We start from the raw sequence: 27,911 nt of genomic DNA on the forward strand, positions 1-27,911 counted from the left end.
TCTGTGTTTTTCCAATGACTTGTTCAGGACCAAAACAAATGTTGTGTAATACATACAATCTTGGCTGAACATTGTACACTCAAACTTACATAAGTATACATTATAAAAAAAGTAATGTTAGCTTTAATTTAGCCTTATTTAATTTATGTGCAAAAAAGAACAAGAATAAAATAGGTACACAAAACACAACAAAGGTTCCCAGCACTCAATGCAATAATGAAGAATATATCAAGCACAATCATATTTTATTGATTAAACAAATTCAAATATCTGGATTGTGAGTAGATATAGTGGAAAAGGGGGAGGGAGTAGGGAGTGATCACAAAATCATACTAATTGGGTAAATGGAAACAAAGAAAAGACAGCGCAAAAAAACCATTGTGTAGTATATTAAAAATATTATTTATAATGTGAGGGTGAGTATTGCACATACATAAAAAAAAAGGGTTAATAGCATGACATGTTAGGGACATGTTACCACTCGGCAGGCACAGCAGGACACGAACACAGGTTACTCAGACGTCCTCCCTCAAGCTGCTGGTATCCAGAATCGGCATGTACAGCTCAGCGTTGGGGAACCTTCCCGCGTGTTCAAGGAGCTCCCGGCGGTGGTTCAGAAGGGTTGATCACCGCGTTACTTCCTGGTTAGTCCACGCTAGCGTGTGACGTCATCCGGCAGTGTCTCTCGGCCGGTCGCGTCTTTGGTGCGTCACTCCTTGGCGATATGCGATCGAGTGGTCAAACGAGTCCCAGACAAGTCCCACAATAAAACAAATGTTCAAATATAAAGCCGCAATGGGGATATATGTAAAAGATGAAGGAACGCGCCCTCTCCCTACGCGTTTCGTACTTTCGTACTTCGTCAGGGAATGTACGAAACGCGTAGGAGAGGGCGTGTTCCTTCATCTTTCACCAAAGACGCGACCGGCCGAGAGACGCCGCCGGATGACGTCACACGCTAGGTGGAGAGTAAATATCCTCATTAACTGAAAGTCACTAAACCAAATAAAGTAGTAACATATAGGTACTGCCAACAGAGCCAGATGACTACAAACACTGTATTAAAACAGCTCCAAGTAGGAGACTGACAACATTGCGCGTCCTACGCGCGTTTCCCTCCAGCTATGGAGCTTCATCAGGGCCAAAATTTGCAGGAGGGGGGAAAGCGGAGCATATATATACCTACCCGTCTCCATAGTAACGATTAGTGCAGAACCGCCATTGCGCATGCGCAGAACAAGCGCACGCAAATACCGAATATAAACATCCAAATGTAACAATAGTAAGCACCCATATAGTTAGCAATAAAGGTAGCCAGAAAAGCTGTCAGAAAGAACAAGCCTATCAGTAAGCATTACCTGATGATAGTCAAACGATCCATGTCGGGTTGAAATGGCTATTGCGCATCCGTGAGGAAATAGAAAATTTCCGTGCATACCTCACACGAGTGACTACTGCGCATGCGTGGGGAAATAGAAAATAAATAGAAAATAAATTGGTATATTCCCCTTTAAAGTCACTATTGAGTAGATATAAATGAGCAAATGTATTAGTGCAAAATACAAAATGCATGTAAATCAGGCAATGCTAAAAAAAAATGGTATCATACTTATTCCCAACATGGAGATGATCGAAGGAAAAACGGGAGCAACACAGAAGACAACAAACAAATTAAACCACCAATCAAGCAGTGGGAGGAAAATGGGGGAGGAGTGGGGGGAGAAAAACAGGGGGGAGGGAGACCGGATAATACAAAATGAAATCAGAAAGGTAACATTTGAGGGGTGAGTCCCTTCTTCTGGTCCATTCCCACGGAACAAACGTCTGTGGTACTTCCCTCTAATACCCTCTGTATTATAATACTCCTTTTGCGTTAACAAGTTACAAAAAATAAATGCGTCCAAAAAACTCCAAGTGGTTTCAGTTGTAAGAAACTCAGTAATAGCAATCTCCCCTGGGTTTATGCGCAAGAGTGAAGTATGTCTCAAGTTTGCTGGTATCAAGTAATCTCCAATGGGCGTGATATCAAGGCGTGTAACAAATATGTTAGTAACTGATAGTCTCCAATGGGAGCAATAGCAGTGATCTCCAGCGGGAACATGTTCAATCTGCAGAGCTCGGAGGGCCCAAAGAGAGTTGGAACTCTCCCGACCGGTAAGCAGCAGCGGAGAGGCATCCCATGTGACCCGGAAATGGTTCAAACGAAGGTAGATGCAGATCAGGATAGGAGACAACGCTGTCTGTCTCACTCTTACAGCTGTCTGGGTTGAGAGAGAATTAGTGTAAGAGAGAGCATTCCAGCTCTGTCTCCTTTCCTCCCCTGAACGGTATCCAGCTTCGTTTGAACCATTTTAGGGTACCCGCGGTGGCTTGGGATGCTGCTTCGCTGCTGCTTAACAAAATAAAATGTAATGAGAAGGGCCCACTTAATTTTGTGCCCCGGTGCCCCATATGATGTAGCTATGCCACTGGTGACCTTGCAATGTTTTATTTGAGAACCTTGCAGTTTTTTGTTGGAAACAAACGTTTTCAAAAAACGTTGCAGCGTTCGCAAACTTTTGAGCAATGTTTGCACATCACTGGCGGGGTTTATATTCTTATACAGCACAATGCATTTCTACCTCTCCATGATGCCAGCCAAGCATCAAAGTCAATGGGCTCCACCTGTATGTATCAGGAGGAACGTTCACTCTGATGAAGTTGTTTTAAAAAAAATAAACTTTTTTTCTTTTGTGAAACGAGACATTTTTGCTGGGGTAGTATTCTGCACTAAAAAGAAGAGTTAGGCCTGGGACATAGACAGTTTGCCCGTGCGGTGCTTTCCCTGGCCTTACACAGCGCGCCGTCCGTGGGCGTGTCGGGGGCAGGTCTGGGGGCGGGCCAGTGACGTCACGGAGCTGGTTCGCCCTCATTGGGCGAACCGCTCACGTGACCGGCCCTGCACTCCGGCGAGCACCAAATTTGAAAACTTTGTGAGACACACGCTTCCGCAAGCGTGCGGAAGCGTGCGTGAGCTCCTGCTAAAGCCGCTCTCATTGCGGCTGCAGGGGCTCAGTGCCGAGTGTGAGCGCATGTAACACAGTCCTAACTCGTCCCTCTTGCTCCATAAATCACTCATCTCGTCGCCAGCAGATGCCAACATACCCGGAAATTGTGGAACTAAGCTTAGTACATAAGCTGTTGCCTGGTGCAGGTATATTTCAGTGTGAAATGAGACAAAATAATGACTTTGCTACATAGTGCCCAAATTCCAACACAAAGTAGAGATGTGTAAAATGTCCAATTTTTCCGTGACAAAATGGCAGAGAAACTTGCAGGCAAGTTACTCGAGCGATGTTCATGTCACATTTGTGAAAGAAAATCACTAAAAAGTAGCACAAATTTAAATTTTTAAGATTTATTGATAGAAACCGGTGACTTTTAGCAGCTCTTAAAAAAATCATCAAAGCGTTTTCCAGACTGCATATTTCACACAAAAAACGTTTGCAAATTGATTTCTCTACAGTTCCCACATCTCTACACAGAGGCAAATAGCATCAGGTCAAATTGCTCTTTTTTTTTTTATACTACCGTTTATGCAAAAGTCTGATGAAAGTTGACATTTTTGCTGTTATCAGGTGAACAATGTGACGTTTTCCCACAATTTGACAGTAAGACAACATTTCAGAGAAACACCGCAATCAACTTGGCAAATTTTGCAACATTTTAAGTGATTTTCACAAATGTACGCCATCGTTTAAAAAGTAAAACAAGGTAATTAGAGATTGCCTACTTCATAAAAGGGTACCAGAAAATGGTAAGAATTGTCTTTATTAAAAACTGCTTCCACATTTCCCAAAACATATTGCTTACACTGGTTATTCCTAGTTATAAGATATTTTGGGTCTACTACATAAATATATTGTTGGGGTATTCAGGCATAATCAGTCTCATTATTGAACACTCTTCTATCCACCAACGTTGAAACATTAAACTCTCTCTTGTCCTAATTTGTACTGTACTTTTTATGACAATAAATCATTTTCCCACTGGCCCAACATGCCGCCTGTGATGTAAGAACATTGCATTTTAATTTACTTCACTTTGAGGCGAATTCAAGCACTTAAAGCAGCAGTCCAAGCCGCAGTTTTTTTTTTAATTTAAATCCCCCCCCCTTGATTATGTGCATCAATACAATCCACACAATGATAAGCAATTAGATAAGTTGCCGATCAATCGGCGGAGATTCAGCTCGGGGGTTCACTAAATGGCTGCAGAGGAGTATTGACCCAGTGTTTGTGACTTTGTAAATGGTTACTATAGAAACAAAAAAGGCTTGATACATTATAATACATAAAAAAGTAATTGATAGTTGTTTAAAAAAAAATGCTAAATGTATTTTTTCGTAGTAAAGAACTGATTTATAAAAACACACACGTAGGATATTGCTTGGTCTGCAGCTTTAAACCACACCGTAGAGTCTGTAGATTCTGCCCAGGTTTGCTAAGCAGTGCTACGCCTCAGCAGACCTTGAGCCTTATTTACTTGAACTAGTCTTGCGCTAAGGGTCAGTACCGGGCCTCTGTGGCTTTCTGTACAGCACTTATCTCTATAAATTGTGGTTGCTGCAGCATAATTTGCGTAAAAATAATGGGCAACAGTAAGTACTGGGGATGAGTTATTTAATACATAAAGGATAATGGAATGTGTTCATTTCTCCAGCTCTTCGTGTCATGCTTTTTTTTTAATATATATAATCATTTAAACCGCAAGATAAGCAAATATTGACAAAATGTCAGTGTACGTGGAATAATCTGATTGATATTAAGTGCTTGTTTGGTTATAAAATTGAATTAAATGAAAATGCTGAAAGTACAGTAGTGCACAAAGTAGATCACAGTGAAGGATAGACACACAATATGACTAACACGTCGACTTTGCAATCTAGATGTTCTTACCTGGAGTTACACTGTGACAACAAGCTGTTCGTACAGCTGTTCTCTGATGAACAAGATAACTAGTCATCTTGAAAAACACAGTACTTCTGGCTTTGAAATGAGGCCTCCTACTTCACAGACAGTTCTGATAATCATGTGTTTATACATGGCACTGTTTAGCTTGGTTAAGTTGTTCCTTAGTCTGGGCTATTAACATAATCATGTTGAAGTAATTGCTGTTTGAAAGGAAACATGCTGCAAATATTGTTTTCGTTTGTTTTAATGTTACTAACAGCCCGTCACACAAATTCTTTGCTGAACACTTCACTGAATGAGCTGCTGTGAGCATGACTATAATGAACAAGCTTCCATTTATTTTATTTTTTGTCCCAGGTTCACAGGTTAAGAGTTTTACATCCCTATGGTTCCTGTCTGAGCCTTCAGATGTTGTCACCATGCGTGGAAGTAATGTGATTCTGAACTGCTCGGCGGAGTCTGATCAAGGAGCTCCAACAATCAAGTGGAAGAAGGACGGGGTTTATCTGAACCTGGCAGTAGATGAGAGAAGACAGCAACTGCCCAGTGGATCTCTTATAGTACAGAATGTAGTCCATTCAAGACATCACAGGCCGGATGAAGGCGTCTATCAGTGTGAAGCATCCCTGGATGGTATTGGTGCACTTATTAGTCGGACAGCTAAAGTAACAGTTGCAGGTAAGATTTTTCTTTTTACTCTTTAATGCAGGGGATTTCAACTCCAGTCCTCAAGACCCACGCAACAGATCAGCGTTTAAGGATATCCCAGGTTCAGCAAAGGTGATTCAATCGGTCCCTGCTTCAGCACAGGTGGCTCATCAGTATCTGCTTCAGCACAGGTGACCGACTGAGCCACCCATGAGCAACCTGTGCTGAAGCTACTATATCCTGAAAACCTGACCTGTTGTGGGTCTTAAGAACCCCTGCTTTAATGTATTGAGGGATATGTTTGAAGAGATTAGCTTGCTAGCAGAGGTTATCATCAAGTTAGTGGTTAATACTTATCTAAATTACACATATGTACATAGGCTTTGGTGTGAAGTAGTGATGAGTTTAATTTATACTTAGCCAGTATGCAGAGTGAGGACATGTGTACATGTGGCACCTGGAAGCTACTGAGGTTGAAATGACACTAGAAGAGTGTCATGGATACATACTGTGCTCGATCCTTGAGTATACAGGGAGCATGCTCTGTTACTTTAAAGGGGCAATCCCTCCTAGGACTAAACTGTACTAATAAACAGTAACATGTTTAAGGCGTTACATTTGGCTGACACCTATACATATTTCTTTTAAGTTGCTGTGTAAATGATGGTGGACTGAGGCATTGATGGTTTCTTTCCTGCTGCTCCCTTTTGTTGGATGTCAGTGTGTTTAACAAGAGTTTGCACAGGCAAAGCCTCAATATCTTTTCCCCTCTCTTTATCATTACTGACTCGCTGCTAAGCACAAAGTCAGATATGGGTAACACAAAACACTTGATGAAAAACATTCCCCCCAAAAGAAATAAAAGTGGTTACATTTGTTTAAGGAAGGCAGAAGATTGTTAAATTATTTTCGGAATGGTGTTTTCTGGTCAGCTGTATGGCATTTTTAACTACAGATACAGTGCAATTCATTTTATTACACAAAACTCCCATAAAGCAGCAAATGTTTCTTTTTTTTCTTCATAATCTCGATGGGGATCCTCAGAACCAATCAACACTATTCTCAACCCCAGGGACCCCTTGGTCCCTGAGAAATGTACTTTTAGATTTGAACTGAGAAGAAAAATCAAGATGGCTGCCAAACGGAAAGTGCAATCTCACGACCCAATGACATTGCAGCTTCTTATTGGCCTACGGGAGTGAGGTTGACCTGGTTGCCAAAAGCAAAACCAATAAGAATACAAAGGTAAACTTCTCTGGAACAGAATGGTCTCTAGATCTTAGAAAAGAGTGACTGTCCCATCTCCATTACCCTAAACTACCCGTCTGTCCAGATAAACAAAATATTTTTGGGAAATCAAAGAGGGTTTGCTGCTTTAAAGGTGAGGAACCTGTTTCAATCCAATCTATAATCTCAGTCCTGGATTATCCTCTATCTCTTGCCTCTTTAAAAGGTACTATTCCATATTAAAACATATCTATAAATGACATTTTCCTTTATACTCCTCACCCCACATTTCATTTTGGAGTTAAAATATTATTTGTTGGGTCTCTTAAAATCAGCCATTATCGGAATGTAACAAAATAATTGCGTTACATTTTAGCCAGTATTGGGGGTTGTTAGCTTTACTCTAGGTCAGGGGAGACCAACTCCAGTTCTCAAGGCCCACAAACAGGTCAGGTTTTAAGGATGTTTAATTAAATGGTACCTCTGGTAGTCCAGTGGGACTAGCAGCAGGGAAATCTAAAAGGACTTTTAGAGAGAGACTTCTCACACCAGGTATTAATAATGTATTTTATCTGATACTAGACGAGCCTTTAGATAATGTCCCCTGGAGTTTTTCTCATGCCGCTCCAGCACACGAGTTAATCATCTTGTTGAGAATTATGTGACGCTTTTAAGAATTTCAAATTGTTTTCTTCCTGAACTAAGCACATTATCTTGGCTACTCTAAGATGCTTCAAATCACGTTTTTGTAGCTAAACGATGACAAAATATTGCACAGACCCACGAATAAATAGGCAAACTGTGGTTATACTTAAACATGTATTCTCGTTGCATAAAATTGACTTGTACGTAAGGTTGTTAACACATCCAACAAGCAGGGAATAAAAAGGCAGAGACGAGGTGATTGATTCTTGTTTAAATATATTGTGAAACAACTTCAGGGAAGCACTTTTGCTGATGAGTTGTCCTCTACTCACCTGCGTGCAATGATTACATCTTCGAAGAGAATCAATTACTGAAGTAATGGTCCACAAAACCAACAGCGTATGGTTCATGCCAGTTTCCGTGTTGTTTGTCACAGCATGGAAACCTGTGTTGGGGTTTAGATTAGCTTTGTGTTTGGAGGAAATCTAGGTCTGACATGAACCTGTCAGCTCCAGTGGAAAAGTGTAGCTGTATCCATCACACTTTACTTTTTTCACAATGATGTATGAGAAAGTCCAAAACCCTGATAGCCACATTCTGTTGTCTGCTAGGGCCGCGGTTCTCAACTTCAGTAATAAAGTGACAATAGTTTGCTTGTACTATTTTATTAAATCAAATTAGTATGAAATATTTTGTATTTCTTTACAGTACAAGTGTACTGTATATACATTATTTTATTTAAACATGCCTAATCGATTCAGGCACTATCCCAATTATGTGCTAGACAAACATGTAATTTGGCAAATTAGAAATGGAAAAAGCAAATGGTTTAAAATTCATAATTACCCCTTAGTAGCACAATACTGGATAAAATCACTGAGTATTATGTACTGGGATTGTCCCATACACAGCTGTGTTTGAATGATATGATCTAAAGATCTGTTCCCTGAGCAAGACAGGGGTCTAATGAATGTTTCCGAAAGCAGCACAGATCTCAGCAAATATTACAATCACAATGCTCATTGTAATAATGTCCACCATAAGGTTACGTCTTCTTTGGGGAGATATTTCTTTAACTTCCACCTGTCCCCTTGGGTTGCGAGAGTGGTTTTCAGGGAGAAAGTAGAAAAATGCTTCTGTGTTCAGGGAATTTTCAGGAAGTCTCCCTGATACACGTAGAGAGTTGGCCAATATGCTCAGTATTAGAGATGGGTGAATTTTTGGGGCGAGTTTGGATCTGCAGCGGATCGGCCGGTTCCTTTGGTCCGTGGATTTCAGTGGATCAATCTCAAAACGGGTGATTTGCATTTTGAGGATTCTTTATTATTATTGCCAATACACTTGTAGATTCCGCAACCCGGGGATGGGTTCGTAGAATCCAATGCGTGGATTCAGCGATCCATTTGTGGATTTGTAAGAATCCGCCAGTGGATTGCTGAATCTGCAGGTTGGATTCTACAAATCCATTCCTGGGTTGTATCCAATGGCGGTTTTTGATGAATCCGCGCAGATTAAAACCGACCAAATACGTTTGCGGATATTTACACAGCAAAACGGATTTTGGGGGGAAAATGCGAGAAAATGCGGGAACAGATTTGGGCGGATTCTCCCATCTCTACTCAGTATACTATTTAAAACTTAACAAATTATAAAGAGGTTTCAGTAAAATAAATTCACTCATCCACACTACACCTTATTTGCCATTTAAAAAGTGTATGTTTTATGCATTTTAAAATGTGAGCTTGAAAGCATGTGTTTTGACATTAGCCACATATCACCAGGTATTATGTTTTAGAGAATAGCTTGTGAATAGAGAAATAAGTACTCATCTACAGTACATACGCCACAATAACGATATAGCACTTATTTCCTCACCTACTGTCTCTGTAAGTTTCCCATCAAACCTCTTAGAGTGTAAGCTCTTCAGGGCATGGATTTCCTTTCCTATTGTCTGATTTTGCAGCACTTATTTTATTATTATAATTCCCTGTACTGTATTATTTGTGTAGCGCTGAGTACACTTTTGGCACTATATAAATAAAGACATACAATACACTACAATATTGCAGACACCATGGAAAATCCTGTTTCTTGGCTTTATCGTTGGGGAAAGACCTCTAGTTAATAGGCCAATAAAAAATGGTGATCTATTTCCATATCCACACCGTAGATATTACCAATTTATTCTAATATCAACTTTTGTTAAATTTCATCCATAGAGATACGCAGTTACAATGTTCCTGCATCCATAGAGATACACAGTTACAATGTTCCTGCATCCATAGAGATACACAGTTACAATGTTCCTGCATCTATACAGATACGCAGTTACAATGTTCCTGCATCCACAGAGATACACAGTTACAATGTTCCTGCATCCATAGAGATACACAGTTACAATGTTCCTGCATCCGTAGAGATACACAGTTACAATGTCCCTGCATCCATAGAGATACACAGTTACAATGTTCCTGCATCTGTAGAGATACACAGTTACAATGTTACTGCATCCATCGAGATACACAGTTACAATGTTCCTGCATCCATAGAGATACACAGTTACAATGTCCCTGCATCCATAGAGATACACAGTTACAATGTTCCTGCATCCGTAGAGATACACAGTTACAATGTCCCTGCATCCATAGAGATACACAGTTACAATGTTCCTGCATCTGTAGAGATACACAGTTACAATGTTACTGCATCCATAGAGATACACAGTTACAATGTTCCTGCATCCATAGAGTTACACAGTTACAATGTTCCTGCATCCATAGAGATACACCGTTACAATGTTCCTGCATCCATAGAAATACACAGTTACAATGTTCCTGCATCCATAGATACACAGTTAAAATGTTCCTTCATCCATAGAGATACACAGTTACAATGTTCCTGCATCCATAGAGATACACAGTTACAATGTTCCTGCATCCATAGAGTTACACAGTTACAATGTTCCTGCATCCATAGAGATACACAGTTACAATGTCCCTGCATCCATAGAGATACACAGTTACAATGTTCCTGCATCCGTAGAGATACACAGTTACAATGTTTCTGCATCCATAGAGATACGCAGTTACAATGTTCCTGCATCCATAGAGATATACAGTTACAATGTCCCTGCATCCATAGAGATACACAGTTACAATGTTCCTGCATCCGTAGAGATACACAGTTACAATGTTCCTGCATCCATAGAGATACGCAGTTACAATGTTCCTGCATCCATAGAGTTACGCAGTTACAATGTTCCTGCATCCATAGAGATACACAGTTACAATGTTCCTGCATCCATAGATACACAGTTACAATGTTCCTGCATCCATCGAGATACACAGTTACAATGTTCCTGCATCCATAGAGATACACAGTTACAATGTTCCTGCATCCACAGAAATACACAGTTACAATGTTCCTGCATCCACAGAGATACGCAGTTACAATGTTCCTGCATCCATAGAGATATGCAGTTACAATGTTCCTGCATCCACAGAGATATGCAGTTACAATGTTCCTGCATCCATAGAGATACACAGTTACAATGTTCCTGCATCCATAGAGATACAGTACACAGTTACAATGTTCCTGCATCCATAGAGATACAGAGATACACAGTTACAATGTTCCTGCATCCATAGAGATACACAATTACAATGTTCCTGCATCCATAGAGATACACAGTTACAATGTTCCTGCATCCATAGAGATACACAGTTACAATGTTCCTGCATCCATAGAGATATGCAGTTACAATGTTCCTGCATCCAGAGTTACACAGTTACAATGTTCCTGCATCCACAGAGTTACACAGGTACAATGTTCCTGCATCCACAGAGTTACACAGTTATACTGTTCTTGCATCCATAGAGTTACACAGTTACAATTTTCCTGCATCCATAGAGATACACAGTTACAATGTTCCTGCATCCATAGCGTTACACAGTTACAATTTTCCTGCATCCATAGAGTTACACAGTTACAATGCTCCTGCAGTGGTGGAACAAGGTGTAAAGGAAAATAAATAAAAGAATAATACATAATAATTAAGGAAAAATAATATGCCTGCAATGTTTAAAACATGCAGAAAGATGGCAATGTCTTCACTTTCACTAGCTTAGATTCTACCTGTGCGGCAGCTGTATAATGAAGCATAGACAGATAACGAACAAGCGCTTGGCAAAGGAAGCGGACAGAACCATAGCACAAAACTAAGAGAGTTCCCTGACTCTGATTCTACTAAAACACCTTCTAGTTCCATGTTCTGTACCATAAGATGGCACAATTCAGTTATGCTTTAGTCACAAGTCAGGTCTGTGCCACTGCACAGATCTCTGTAAAACATTTTAGAATTTGCTATCTGAAAGTACAGCGAGAAATTCTGTTTCATAGAGCACAAAGAGGATTATCTAGAAGAGTTTTCCAGGCTGCAAAACTAGGGCAAATGCACCAGATTTATCAAAGGAAAAACGATTTATTGCAATGATATTTCTTTTGCATTTGGAAGACGTTACTAAATAGAAATAATGGCCCAGCCCCCTGATCACATGTAGCTGTCTCCGCCATCAGAACATAATAACTAAAATCGGAAGGGACCAATTAAAAAAAATTGTTACATGGGGGAAGAATCCTTGGCAATTATATCTATATATTTGTGTTCTACATCTTTATTCCTTTAAGCAATTCTCCGCATTTCTTCCTCAGGGATGCTTTAAAGCTGTGTTGGAGTTAGCCAGCTACTCTACGTGTACCTTAAACTTGCAGGTTCTTTTATCTTTGAGAGTACTGCATCTAAATATAACATTAAGACAGATCAGGGAATCCTTTTCACAAAGAGCTAGCAATCGACTGGGTATAGCCTGTGTTTATTGGGTTGTTTACTGTTTTACTGTAGTCCTATTATCTAATTCTTCCACGAGCTTGACACATGCTTCTGCATTTTGACAGGAAAGGGAACAGAATATATTGGAACATAATATAATACAATCCGACCTTTACTATAACTGAAGGAGTTACTGTAACTGTTACAGTTTCAGTGTTTAGCTTTGTAAAGTTTGTCATTTTATTGTATGAGATACTTATTTTTCTGATTAAAGGGACTATGTTCTTGAACCAAAATTGCATAAAGAATGTCAGCTTTAAAGAGAAACAAATAATTGAGTAATACCTTCTGGAACAACATTCTTCCAATAAATATGATATAACAAACACACAATACAACCTAGACAAAGCAGAGGCGTGAAATGTCCTCAATAGTGTACTGATTACTAGCATTTCGTTTTTTGTTACTCATATAACACATCATTTACTAGGCAAGGAAAAACAGTCACCTGACCACCTACTGTAACCACAATCAAATGCACAGCTCAAGATTTATTTTATAAATAATAATAATAATATGTTATTGTATAGCGCTGCTGTTTTTACGTAGCACTTTACAGAGGCAGTTTGCAGACACAGTCCCTGCCCCATGGAGTTTACAATCAATGTTTTTTGTGCCTGAGGCACAGGGAGATAAAGTGACTTACCCAAGGTCACAGGGAGCCAACACTGGGAATTGAACCAGGTTCCCCTGCTCAGTGCCAGTCCGTGTCTTTACTCACTGAGCCGCTCCTTCTCCCTGCCTAAATGGCAGCATATGAATGTAACTATCTTTCAGTGTGAAAGTTGGAGGTGACAAGTGTTACAAGACAATATCCCCTCCCTTAGTATTGAAGGGTTTCTCCACCGGCAAATGAAAATCATTAGCCAGTTGACTGTATGTACAAGCTATGTCAGTCAGGTTCGAAGTCTGCTCTTAGGAACCCAGTTAACCTTTTTCTGCAACTTTAACCTCTTATATGTAAAATCTATATGTGTTTCAGAGGTTATATTTAATAGGATGGTAGAGTTGTTTACGACACAGAATTGCTGACCTTTGGCTACTTCTCAGGGCATATGTTGATGATCGCCGCAGCATCAAATTCAGAAAAACTGCTTCAAAGGACCAATATACAGTACAGCTCCAGACACTCTACATGTCTTAATGCCAAGGGGTCTGTCGTGCGCTTCGGTGCAATTACACAGGTCTGGAAGAATCAGACACTGGAGTGATGCAAGGGAGCTATGCAGGGCCACAGAGGTAACCGGTGCAAGGGGAAGGGTATGATACTTCACCTGCTTCTCCGGTTTGGAACCCACTCTCCTCGCTTGCTCCTGCGTGCCACCGTCAGAGAGTATCAGGAAAATGGAGGGTATAAGGCGCTACTGCGCATGTCCGAAAAAAGCTCCCAGAATTCTCTTCAATCAACTTTATTGAACACACACAGGGCTACACCAGCGTCTCCCCCTCAACGCGTTTCACCCTTACACAGAGGGCTTCGTGTGTTCAATAAAGTTGATTGAAGAGAATTCTGGGAGCTTTTTTCGGACATGCGCAGTACACTCTACATGTCCTACTTAAGTCCTAAAACTTAAAAACGTAAAAAAAAAAAAAAAATATTTATAAAAATATTGGGTAATCAAAAAAACTCACAAATGCTCATTCTTGTTCTGTTCTTTTTAGAAAACTTTTAATCACGAAAACGATGTAATATTTTAGCTCCACTTCATTATAGCAGGGTGAATTCGGACCATTTCATACAAACCTCTATACGTTGTTCATTGTTGCTTTATAATTAATATGTTTAGTGAATTTGCAATCTTCAAATGCCTCACTGTAAAAATATTAACAAATATCAAGCTATATATCATACAGATCCAGTGGGCATTCAAACCTAATTTAAGAAACAATGTTTCAGCTAGAGATAGGCGAACCCCCCGAAATACGTTTCCCGGACTTTGGCTGATGTCAACCCCAACATTTGTTTCGTGGTGTAAAATCCACACACGGATTTGGGCGGTTTTAATACACATGGATTCATCAAAATCCGCCATTGGATACCACCCGTGAACGGATTTGTGGAATTCAATCCACGGATTCAGCAATGACTCTTAAAAATCCACCAACAGATTGCTGAATCGGTGGATTGGATTCTACAAATCTGTCCACGGGTTGCGTAGTGTATTGGCAATAATAATAAAATCCACAAAGCGCAGATTGACCTTTTTTGCCATTGATCCGCTGAAATCCGCGGACCAAAAATGCGGCGGATCCAAATTCGCAAAACCACATTCGCCCATCTCTTTTTGAGGCCATAAAGGCTCATCCAGGGTGGCGCCGAGCGGACGCGCACGCTCACTCTAGACACGTTGCGACAATGCACGTGTCCTGCGTGAGCGGGCGCGCCTGCTCGGCACTCAGCCGCTGGCCGACCGAGCAAATTTGAATTTGCCTCTCGCAAGCGCGTCACGTAAGCGGTTCACCCAATGAGGGCGAACCAGCTCTGTGGCGTAGAGGCCGCGCCCCCACACGCGCTCGCACCTAGCCGGCCAGGAAAAGCACGGCCGAGCAGGGCGCAGCGCTGGAGCGCCAGTGCGACTCTACCCACCCTGGACGAGGCCTTACAAAGGACTTTGAGGATCAGAGATCTGTGAACATTCCGCATTCCGAACCAATCTTTGCAAGTTTCACCCAAGTCACTCTGACACAAAACTCTGCAGCAAGTTTTCTTAACAACACTAAGAAGTTAATGAGCTTTGCATGTTCGATTCATTTTGTTTTCCATCGCTTTTTAAAATCCGATCGAACTTGTAGCCGGCTGCTTTCAGCGCTTTCTCCAAAAGTCACCCATGACATTACATTGATTTGTATCTCTAACCGTTATGGGTTGTCAAGTGTGATGTTTATTTTAAATATATCTATGTATTTAGATGTTCATACGGTGCAGAACAGCTGAAAGCTCAATCTTTTTTTTGTGATTAACATTACCATATCTTTTCATATAAAGCAGAAAAATAAATCACCCACTCGACAGAGTGGATCTATTCTGCATCTGTTTTACAAATTTGAATACTGCTGACAATAACAACTTCCTTATAATGTAGCTGAATATTTCAGGAAAGAAATGCTAATCCTGGTACCTAAGTACTAAGATGCATATATTTAAATAACATCATTCATTTGTATTATTGCCCATCATCTACGATAACGTACCTTTTTAAATCATACATTCTACTCTACTTGACATTAAAGGCATAAGATAAGGAAGCTGAAGAAGCATTTACTATGGCTATACGGTTTAGGAAAGGTTTCTTACTTTAGTGGATTGGTGATATCCAACCCATTGACCCTTATAAGCTTGCATGGTGTTAAAGCAGCGATACTACTTTCCTCCTTTTTTATTGTTGTCTTATTTTTATATGTAAAGCATGCGACGATGTATAATTCTACCTTCTTACCTAAGCTGGCAATCATTTGGTGCTTCTGTTATAAATCTGTAAAAATCCTGATTGTGTGCCTAACGAAATGGCCGCCTTCTAAATTTATGCTGCAGTCTGTGAAATGCTGCAGTTGATATGTAACATTATATTAGTATGTGTGACACACTGTAGTTACAGCTCTCAGAGTAATACACACCAACAGACCTGTTTGTAATACTTTGTTACCAAAGGGGAGAGCTCAAAAAGGTGTATGTCAGATCCTGTTTCAAAAAAGGGAGTGGATATGACATTCTAAATGGTTGCTGTAGCAACCAAACGATTATCAGTACATTTAAAAAAATCATTAAAATTGGCATTAGATGTTTAAAAATATATATCTAATACTACAGAACTGATTTATTTAAAAAAAACACAAGATTTTTCACGTTTTGCTGTTTTAATGAAGTTGAATACTTTTTTATGTTATTTTTAATTTTCCATTGAATGCTTATAGTTTTTTCCCCCCAACATTTGCATCACATATAAATGCAGAACGTTATATATAGAATTGGCCACAAAATCCTTTTTAACTCCTCCAACAATAAATGAGTGAGACTATGATAGTTTAATCAGAAAGAGATGACATATAGGTCACATTAACCCTTCAATATATTAACTTTTATCTTTATCACATATTGGTCATGCCATTTTAAGTATAATTTAATGTACCTGTACCAAACGTACTGTATGTTATGTGACTTTTGCTGAAAGTAAGATTTCTTATTTTGCTGAGTTATTGAAATGATCTTTTACCATTAATTTAAGTGTCATCATATTTACCTTTAGCGTTATTATTCAAATTCAGACAACATGCTATTTCATCAGCAAATGCCATAAAGACTTCAGGTAGTCTGTCAATCTACACAAAAAAAAACCTTACAAATGTTGTCTTACTGTTCCTGTGGCTTTTTTGCTATCCCTGGATATACATCAAATAAGTACTGTACAGCAGGCAAATAATTGGCAGTTTTTACATGACACATATGACTGTCCAACCACAGTAATCAATAGCAAACTTCAATACCAAATGCAGAGGGAAAGCAGTAGATGGAGATCAAATAATGCATTTTGATCAATTCACCCCTCAGGAAATTATTAAGCATATTTCAGTTGTCTGTGCAGAGAACAAGCTGACCTTTAGTTACAGGAGTTCGAGTCTCAGCTGACATCCAGAGCTACTCTAGGTCAGACATTCATCAGACAACATAATCCATTTTAATTGCAGGACATTTTGAACTGTTGGAGCAAAAGAGTCACATTGAAGACAATAAATATTGTCTACTGTGCATTCACACATTTAATAGAATGAAGATACCAGGGCTGTATGTCAAGATCTAGAAAAGAGGAAAATACAGACACTTTCGCTGTGTTTTGCTTCACTCAGGTAACAAGTCAGAGGAGTTTCTGCCGGCTCAAATGTGGTAGCGTTTTCTGATGCTAAGAAATTAGGAAACAAGTGAGAACGGAGATGCAGAACGTGACGTGTCCTTTAAGAACATGAGCATGATGTAAAACCTTATTAACTCCTCCTGTAAACACACCAGAGAAAGCAAGTTGGTGCATGATGCCAAACTAGTCAAAACCAATCCCAAAGTATAGTGACGCAATTGAATCAGTGTATATCGGCAAATTACAAGCCAACAACAAGGGGATATTGGATATTGCTTTAAGTAATGGAACAGCGCTAATCTAGTTTTGGAATATGATAAATTGTAAACCTGCAAATTTTAAACCTTAGCAAGTACATGGAGAATGTCACTGATATAGTTGCATACACTCTGTTTACTCTCTTAGGGACTTTCCTAAACAAGGCCAGAATCCTTAGGTCCCCTAATATGCAAAATACAGATACAATTCACAAAATTTCCAAGTGCGGTTGAAATGTGTATTTATATTTGAATGCAAAAGAAAAGACAATACCAATGTTGTCCTACTGTCTCTGTACGTTCCTCCTACATACCAATTAGATTGTAAGCTCCTCGGAACAGGGACTCCTCTTCCTAAATGTTACGTTTGTCTGAAGCACTTATTCCCATGATCTGTTATTTATATTTATTTATTATTTATATGATTACCACATGTATTACTACTGTGTAGCGCTATGTACATTAATGGCACTATACAAATAAAGACATACAATACAATACAATACAATGAACATCATTGAACCCCTATTAGTAATTTCTGTTTGTAAATAACAGCTGAAAGGTCTGAAACAAAGAACACCATTTACTTGTGTTTCTTAGTTTAAAAGAAAGGTTTTCTCATTTGAAAAAGTGACTGACCTGGAAACTCTACAGAGACTATCTGGTGCAATAGCCCCTGAATAAAGAACAGACACAATGTACAGTATACCTAATACCATGGAAGACTAGGTGAATAAGCAAACCAACCAAAAGTGTATTCCCCCTGCCTATTAGCAATGAAAGTATCCAACCTGCCTTGCACTGTGACCCAAAGGCACTGAACCCAGCCTTCCTGTTAAGATTTAGAGCTAATGGTGTACTGATCCACACCATATAGCATTTATTTCTGCAATTTTGATTATTTGAAGTGGCAGTCCATGCTAGGACCAACGTGTACAACTGGTTCTGGCATATTTAGGGGGTTACGTCTGGGTGATTGATTTGTTCTTAATCATACTCTGACACCCTTGAGTATCTTTAAATAAGAGTATCTTTAAAACTAAGACTTGGGAGGAGTATGATTTTCTGTAGCTACTTTACTCCCTTTTGTGATGTCGCTGTGTGCTCAACAAATTTTCACAGACAAAGACCTTTGGGGTTTCTGAAGTCAGGTTAACTACAAGGTTCCTTACTAGACTAACACACTGTATAAAAGGTTCTGACTCCTATATAGAGTATTAAGTGGTGCTATTCCATAAGACACCATAAGACACCAGAATATATAGTGCCAGAACTCACCTTTTTACCAATTCAAATGATTAGCACTGCTTTTTGAATAGCATGGCTTAGTAAATATGTCCCTATATTGGGCATTTAGTATACTGAGAATAGCTCTGTCCTTCTACTTAAAGCAGATATAACACCTTCTTCTATATATGCTTAAGCAGCCTTTTGGGACTTTTTGGACACAAAATTCCCAGTTCACATAGATTTTCAGCCCAAAACAACCCACATGGACAGTTCAGTGTATATATGAGTTATTGCCCTGACGTGTTATGTTAGCCTTACCAGTAATACCTTCCCCCTCTTTGCCTTTTTCCCAATACATCTCACCATGGGCAATATTCTTTCCATTCCAACTTCCTCTCGGTGGGAATAAGAAGGGGCAAAACTCATTTGTGAAAGTAGCAGCTAACCATTTATTTACAACGGGTCACATTTGTAGACGTGTTTGGATACATTTGGGGTAAGTAGAGAACGTGCAGGACTGGTCATTTTATTAACAATGAATTACAGATCCCTCTAGCTCTGAGGGGTTTCATTTTCTACTCGTACATTAGGTTCTTCCCAGATTACATGAAAATGAAAGTTGTACAGAATAACGGCAGATTGCAACATTTTACAAATGATTCACAGTTGTCTCAGGATAAGTAAACTTTTATTAAAGGAAATACTGTTTTCTATGCATGTTTTCATAAAAGTTGAAATGTATGTGAGAAATCTTTAAACATGCTGGCACTGTAATTAAGGATGACGAACATCTATCTGACTGTAACTGGTACAGACACTTATAACATATATTATCTTTAACTATGCATACAATGTCTTGAATATAATGTATAACCCTGTTCACTTAATGTAACTGTGTATTTGTAACCATGTATTTATCGTCATACCCATAGCTCTATGCCCAGGACATACTTGAAAACGAGAGATAAAATATTTTTATAAATAGAAAACATGTTCTGCCGTATTCTGATCATTGAAAAACAAATATATCCCATTTACATATTAAGCTTTTTCACATTATCTGCCACCTATGAACTAAGTAATAATGACAAAAAATGTGGCATTAACTTTCCATTATTGCCCCATCTTCTCTGCCTGACTCATAGCTGAGCACCCAGGAATCATTAGTGACGGGATCATTATAGTTCTAGTATAAATTCATTTTAGATCAACTTTCACACTTATTTTAATGTTGGCTGCAGTTGCTGGTCCAATTTTTCAGGCATTTCCATTCCACTAATGTCCATAATTAACACAGAAATCCTGGTTTCTGAATATTCTAGAGCAGTAGTCTATAATTAGTGATGGAATATTTGAAGAAAGCACTTATAGACTGTGTATAATCCCAGAAAAAAGGTACACCATTGTAAACCACTGAGGAGCAATTTAATGTGAAAGCGCTGTTGTAACTCAGGCAGGTTTTCATACATGTACAAGTTAGTAATATTAATAATGGAAATTATACAAAGAATAGGAAGTATAAAAAAAAAAAATTCAAGTAAAATGTCCAAACTGTTTTGCTCTGGATTCAATACTGTTGGAGTATAAAAGAAAATGAAAAATCATTGGGTGCCTAATTGCGTGTGACTGAAGGGATTTTCAAAGCTGAGACAGATTTTAAACGAGCAAGTTATGCACTGACTTGGTATCACAATATCACTTCATAAATTTAATAGTAGGCTAAAGATATGGTGCAAGTGCCAAATAACATAGGGTTAGATTTTTTTTAATCAATTCAGCACAAGTTTAAAGAAACATAGATATCCCAGATAAGATGGCGGAAGCCAACTCCACAGAGCAAGAGGGTAGTGTTTCTTTGGTCATGTGGTATGCATTTTTCTGGATAGGTGGCATTGGAAACCAGAGTGATTTCTTTTTCTTTGGGCATTGGTGAACTGAAATAAATTGTATTCTCCATTTTCAAAATGAAACATACTACTATTAAAACATAATTTATGCCTCGAGTTTCCTGGCTGGGAAGAAAACAGAAAAGCGCAAAAAAAAGTGTGACGTAAAATGAAACGTGAATAAGGCCAATTCCAATTGGTGAAAACTCAATGAAAATTGGTGATTAAAAGGCCCCAAAATAAGGATAATTAGCATTCACAACAAATTCTTCTTGTGTTGTGTCAAAGTGGGGTGGGCATGTAAGCTCCAGTTTTCTCCATGCAGCATCAATCCTCACAAATGAAAACAAATAGCATACATACGAAATGTAGCATAAAATAATTTACTATACCGTAGGTGAAAAAAACTAGTTGACGGGGGGGAGGGGGGAGGGGTGTTGGGGGAGGGGTGTTGGGGGAGGGAGGGAATGATCAAACTGACATTTTCCCTAGTAAAAATAGACTGAGAGTGTCATATAGGCACACTCAACCACTCCGGATGTTTCCTGTTGCCTGCTTCTCTCCACAGGTCAACGCTCACACTCTCTGTCTTCCTGCTCATACTTCTGCGTCTTTTCGGAGTCCCGGATTGGTTTCCCACCTGGCAGTACGGTGTCCTCAGAGAGTCACTTTCCAATGCGTTTTGCCTATTAGTATCATTTAGCTTCCTGAGGGGTTCTCAAGTTGTTGAAACTCATAGGTTAAACACATTGGGTGTGACCCTCCGAGGACACCATACTACCAGGTCAGAAATCAATCCGGGACACCTACGATGCTGATGCGGACACGGAAACAGGAGCAGGAAGAAGGGGAGCGTGCACGCTGAGCCGTGGAGACGAGAAGGCAACGGGAAACGTCGGGAGTGGGTGAGAGTGTGCCCATATGACCCTCAATGTTTATCTTTACTTGGGAAAATGTGAATTGGATTCCTTTCCCCCCTAGTATTGTTCACCTACATTATAGTATATGATTTTATGCTATGTATGCTACATGTTTTTGTTTGTGAGGATTGATGCAGCATGAAGTGTACCAGAGCTTACATGCCCACCTCAATTTGAAACAACACAAGAAGAATTTGTTGCGTGTGCTAATCATCCTTATTTTTGAGCACTTTAATCACCAATTGATTATTAATCAGTTCATCATTAATCATTGATTTTTTGCCAATTGGATTTGGCCTTATTCACGTATCATTTTACTTCACACTTTTTTGCGCTTTTTTTGTTTTCTTCACACTAGTTATAACAGTTCAAGAGACCGTCCTTGGGAACAGAACTTAGTAGTGGAGCACTTTAATATATAATTATTAGCATAGTGTTGGTTTTGTTTGCGTCTTTTTAATGATGTACTCAAGTTTTCTGGCTAGCTGGTGGTTGGGCTCCTCTCCACAAAATACTTGTTGACCACAGCATTGTGAGGTCAACCAAACTCATCCAATAATGGAAAAGAGGAGGTCCACGCAGACATGTTAGTTTCCAAGGACCCACGAGGCAGATTTGGGGGTTGTAACTAAGGCAACAATGGGATTTTTACATACAATAACATTCTGAAAACCAATGAAGACCAATGGATGCAGAGAGAAGATGTGAGTGTAGCTTATACTAAGGCCGGGCTTATAGTGCCGGCGACGCGACGTTGCCCGAAAACAAATGCATTGTCGCCACCACGTGCGTGTATAGTCAGCGCGACGGCGACAACGCGACTGGGCGACACGATTTTTTGAAGCCGGGAATATTTGATTTTTCAGGGCAGCCCCTAAACCAATCAATGGCCTGGTCACCCGCGATGCCGGCGCAAAGCGAAATACAACTTTCGCTAGCGGCGACGGGTGACGTCACGTGTATTGTCACCGTCGCCGGCACTATACGCGCGGCCTAACAAGGGGCAGTCTTTCATTTTGGATGTGTTTTTTTTTTCCATTGTCTGAATACTCCCTTATCTTACTATCTATCTATGTTATAAAATTATTTTGTCCACCCCTCCATGAGATATAGCTAAACGGTGACATCATAGAGAGTTAGATAGCTAAACAATTTTGACAGAAAGCAGATTAAATAGAGTGTCAGTTGACATGTGAGGAGAAAGCAAGAATGGTGGAGGAGAGAGGCGGGAACAATTGATGACATCATAAGGTATTAGATTAAAGAGATGCAGCGGAGAACGAGAGAAGGAAGGAGGAGAGAAGTAAGGTGGGGAAAGAAAAAAGTTAAACTTTATCGTCATTATTTGGCAGAGGGTGCAGTTGGCAGAGGGTGCGTTTGTTTGGAGTGTGCGGTTGGCAGAGGGTGCGGTTGGCAGAGGGTGCGTTTGTTAGAGGGTGCGGTTGGCAGAGGGTGCGTTTGTTAGAGGGTGCGGTTGGCAGAGGGTGTGGTTGGCAGAGGGTGCGGTTGGCAGAGGGTGTGGTTGGCAGAGGGTGCGGTTGGCAGAGGGTGCGGTTGGCAGAGGGTGTGGTTGGCATGTGTAGTGCACATGGGATGAGCCAGAGTATTATAAATAAAAAACCTCTTGCTTTCTTCTTCAGTCTGATGTCATCATGACTAAATAAAGGGATGGTGGTGGAGGGGAGTCCAGATGGGGGAGTGAAAGGAGATGGGATAATGGGGGGTGGAGGAGGTTACAGGAGAGGGAGGGGGGTTAGTCTTACATTCTCATGACCAAATAGAGGGGTGGTGGGGTGGTGAGGGGGGAGTAACAGGTGAGGGTGGAGTAAAAAAAAAAATCTCACTTCAGTCTGATGTCAATATGACCGAATAAAGGGGTCTTATGGGGGGAGTGACCGGAGGGGGGTTAGTCTGATGTCATCATGACCAAATAAAGGGATGTATGGGAGGCAGTAACAGGAGATGGCGGTTGATTGGGAGGAGTGACAGGAAAGTGAGGGGGTGAGGGTGGAATGAAAAATCTCACTTTCTTCTTCCGTCTGATGTAATTATTCATGACCAAATAAAGGTGGGTAATGGGGGGGAACCAGAATAATCTTTATGTAAGGGGGTCACCCCCGGTTCCCCTGATTTTCCTTTGCCCCCTGCCTTACTCCTGTGGCAGTGGGGGAAGGGGACGGCGACTTCTCCCGGCGGGTACCGCCCTCTTGGTTTTGGCGCGAGCTTCGCCAATGCACAGTAAAGATCGCACACACGGTCCCCATAGAAAAGAGCTTTGCCAAGGACTACAATTCCCAGCAGCCTCAGGGGACTGCACTTTCACCTTTGTCACAGGCAGCATTGAAGCCAATAGAGCTGGCAGATTCTCATGCTGCAGAGTTGCAACAATGTTGTGTGCAGACAGGGTTTTGTCAGTTGGAGCAGGCTAGTCAGTCAGAGACCGGAGCTGCCCAGGGAAGGAGGTAGGGTACAGGAGTCAGGGACTCCCTGTACTAGGCCAGTATCCCCAGGGCCCGAGATAGCTCAGCTCCCCCAGTAAAGTGAGTGTTGCCAGGGACAGCCCTCAGGTTAGCGACCCTGTCACTTGCATTAGTGGGAGCTGGGGAACAGAAGGGAAGAAAGGTATCAGCGGACGTAGTGTTAAGTTGCAGGGTGTTGCTGCATGCACTGATAGTGATCAGTTAAGTAAGTTGGAGTCAGGGAGCTGTGAGGGAAGGAAGGGTGCGGGGAGCGCGTGCAGCTCCTGCCCCATATAGGTACCTACACCCCAGGTAGGCCCCAACTCCCCACTAGTTTAGTGGGTAAATGCTTAGGGAGGCCCAAGATAGGGACGCTGCCCTTACTATAGAGTGCTGCCTTGTCAGAGTCACGGCTGTTAGTGCTGTGAGGTCTGACAGGCAGGCACGTTGTTGCGCAGCACGTTGGCTGCAGCATCCAGTGAGCTACAGCTTGCTGCTGTAGGCGCTGGGACTCGTTAGGTTTTATTAAGCATAGTCAGGCTGGGAAGAGCTAAGGGAGTGGGGCAGGTTATTAACCCTGTTAGGCCCCTAGGAGTTTTCCCCAAAGCCACTTTAGGTTGCTGTACTACAGGGACAGGCCCTAGGTTAGGGTTCCTGTCACGTTAGAGCCAAGTGTTAGTTAGGGACTCAGCGGACGCTGCGGTTCCTGTGAAGCGGTTCGGACCCACGTTGGGGTCCACAGAGACTATTCCAGAGTGAGACCGCCCTGGCGGTCTACGTACAAAGGAGTTCGGTTGGAGGATCAGACGGATTCATCACACGTCTGACCCTTTGCGAAGCCAGTTGCTGATCCGAGTACCGGAGTGCTCGGCAGGTACCATACAGTCATAAGTGCACCAACGGGCCCTTAGTTTAATAGTGACTGCGCAGTCACCCATTGACTCTGTCTGCAAGAGTGCGGGACATTGGGTGGGGTTCTTTGGACACTGGGTGGGATCACCTGGTGTTGGGGAAGCGTCCTGCTGGACGTCGCAGTTAGTGTCTCCTCGTGAGAGGGACACCGGTTATGTGATACCTGTCATGATGTGTTATTTTCTGTTCTAACCTAAGTAAATAGTATTAGTTATTATATATCTGTGTATGAGTATTGATTGTTGTGATTGTCCTGTGAGGAACCACTCCCCCTCTGGTGGGAGCCATCGCAGGTGGAGGCGCTGCATCATTGTAAGTATTATCCATAGTATAAGTGCCCCAGGTTCCCCGTGGCGGAAGCTCAGCCCTCCTGTGAGCCAACAGGTTATGCACCACACCTGAGTAACAATATATGTTCCTGCACCCACACAGTGTAATCTGCGATTGGGGGGGGGGGGGGAAATCCGTTACATTTAAATCCTAAAGAATAAAAACAAAAAAAAAAACAAAATACATATTATCTTTGAATTTCATTACATAACAAAGCAGATTACTTTTAGTGCTCTGAGGACAGGATTGTGAGAAGAGAATGACGATGACAGCTGTCTCTTATTTTCCGTGGCAGAGCAACAGGTCATCTACTAGGATACAATAAAAAATACATCTTTCATTTGGATTTTAATGATGCTTCTGTGGTAACAGCAACACAGTAGTAGATATTTTATTCACAAAGGCAATAGTCACCAGTTTGCTGATGGAAAAGCAACATTTTAATACCAGAATGATTACAAATGCAGGTCTGCGCATTTTAAGTGGGTTATATATTGACGTCTACTGACTGTAGAACTTGCGCAAAGGACAGCACCAGATGTATCAAGGAAAAAATAATTACTTTTTAATGGGGCTAATGGGGCACTTTTTGCCCCATTTTTGCAGGAGGGAGACTTGAATGCAATGGTAGGCAACATGATATGCCTCAAGAGCCAGGTGTACAGCTCTTAAACCACAAAAGGGCCACACATAACCTACATTACATATATATCTACATATATTGTACAGTATATAGGAGCTTCAGCCCGCTATGTCAGGCAGCTTCTTAGTGCCGGTGTGTTGACAAAAATTCCCACACCTCTCCTTAGACTGGGAAATAGCCATTAGGCAGCTCAGGGAGTGGGAAGGAGCTATCACCCACCCCAGCAACATTCCCACTGGTCTAGGACTTTTGGTTGTGGCCACATCGGCATGACCAAGTCGCCGGCGGTGTTTAGCCGCTACTCGTTCGCTGCATGGACATCTTGATTGCCAATGTAAAACCCTAACCTTAGCATAAAACCCTTTGCCTTAAAACCTTACCCTAGTCCCCTTACCGTAAAAACCTTACCCCGGTCCCCTTAACCTATAAACCCTTATCCCAAAAAACTTACCCAAGTCCTTTTACCCTAAAAAAACCTTAACCTAAAAATCTTACCACAGGCCCCTTATCCCAAAAGCCCTTATCCTAAAAACCTTACCATGGTCCCCTTATCCCAAAACCCCATACCCTAAAAACCTTACCCCAGTCCCCTTATCCCAAAACTCTTAGCCTAAAAAACCTATTGTCTCCTTAACCTAAAAACCTAATCCCATAACTCTAAAACCCTAAAATTAAACACATCCCTTAGAGGCGTCGGCTAAATGTCTACGGCGAGATGCCAGCGGCAAGATGTCTGTTAGCAGCTACATGGCACCAGCGTAGTGGCTGCGGTGAGATGCCATCGGCAAGATGTCCCATTCTGCATCTCCACTCCCTCTGCACCTGGGGGGTGGGGAGATGAGCGGGGGCTTCCGGGGTGGCCAGCACTTGGAGCAACAGTTAAAGCATCCAAGGGCCTCATGCGTCCCCTGGACCTCCTGTTTTCCACCAAGGCTTTAATGTACAGTATAACCCCACAATCTTGGTTATTTCAAATAGATAACATTTACTGCAGCATACAGTATTGACACACACAAGAGATAGTTAGGCTTACAAAATGCTACAGAGAGAGAATTGCTGAGCACATTGACACAAGCAACAGAACAAATAGGTGAAAATAATGCCTTCTGCCCATGGCATTTGCAAGGACTGGAAATGTTTATCTACCATTTCCAAACAAATGACTTTTCATTAAAATCAGTCATAGGAAGTTAGTTCCAGTATAATCCCACCTTCTGCCTCTGGAGCTGTCCTGACAAAACATTCTGGAACGTACCTCATGTCACCAAGTATAATACAAATAAGTACTAATCCCTCATCCAACCAGGCATTTCAGGTTGTCAAAATGATAGGTCTCAAAATACAAAAATGAGTCTTAAAATAGCACTCTCAAATATACCTATTTATTGCTCATATAATATTTACCATTAGATAGGTGCTCTGTTTTTCCTTCACCTCTATGGGTTAAGTTCTACAAAAATATTTCATAATAGTAAAAACACTCATTATTAAAAAAAATAAATCAATGTATTATTGCAAAACATTGGCTCTAAGAAAAAAAAATTTCCTGTACAAAATTAGTTATCAAAAAGTATATCATAAAAACTATTGACTGGTATAATACCCCCACCCCTCGGTCTTTCATGAGACACGATACACACAGAGGACTCTATGTATCAAATTCTGGCGCAAAGTTGTTAGTGCAACCTGCACTATAAAAATACCTGCAACAGACAGGTATGTATTAATCTTGTGTAGCGCTGCTTACTCCCCCCCCACCCCCCACCCCCTGGGAGACCTTGCTATTGCTACAGGTGTATTGGTGCTTCTTACCTATGAGGGTCCAGGAGAGATGAGATTCCACGATGGTAAGGGAAAACAGGACAGGCTTTTGGTGACCCTTCAGGTTCTTCTCGTTGTGTCAGCGCCTCCAGTCACAGCAGTTCCTGGAGACAGTCCCACCATGACAGACTTCTCGCATACCCCTGCCCAATAGACGGTTACTTTGGCAGGGGGATATAAAAAGGATTCTTTATTGAGGCAGCCACTGCAGTTGATATTACAGCGTATGCATCATCTTTAGGATGG

The 27,911-nt window shown here is 41.0% G+C and overlaps 1 protein-coding gene across 1 annotated transcript in view; it reads left to right on the top strand.

Moving 5' to 3' along the window:
* The window catches only part of DCC (DCC netrin 1 receptor), an 837,937-nt gene that overhangs the window by 319,736 nt on the left and 490,290 nt on the right, over nucleotides 1-27,911 (top strand). Inside the window, exon 2 of the mRNA XM_075586416.1 lies at nucleotides 5,310-5,630. Within this exon, the coding sequence (XP_075442531.1) occupies nucleotides 5,310-5,630 (321 nt within the window). The remainder of the gene's footprint in view (nucleotides 1-5,309; nucleotides 5,631-27,911) is intronic.

This window comes from Ascaphus truei, chromosome 1, assembly GCF_040206685.1.
Source record: "Ascaphus truei isolate aAscTru1 chromosome 1, aAscTru1.hap1, whole genome shotgun sequence".
In the NCBI taxonomy this organism is placed as follows: domain Eukaryota; kingdom Metazoa; phylum Chordata; class Amphibia; order Anura; family Ascaphidae; genus Ascaphus; species Ascaphus truei.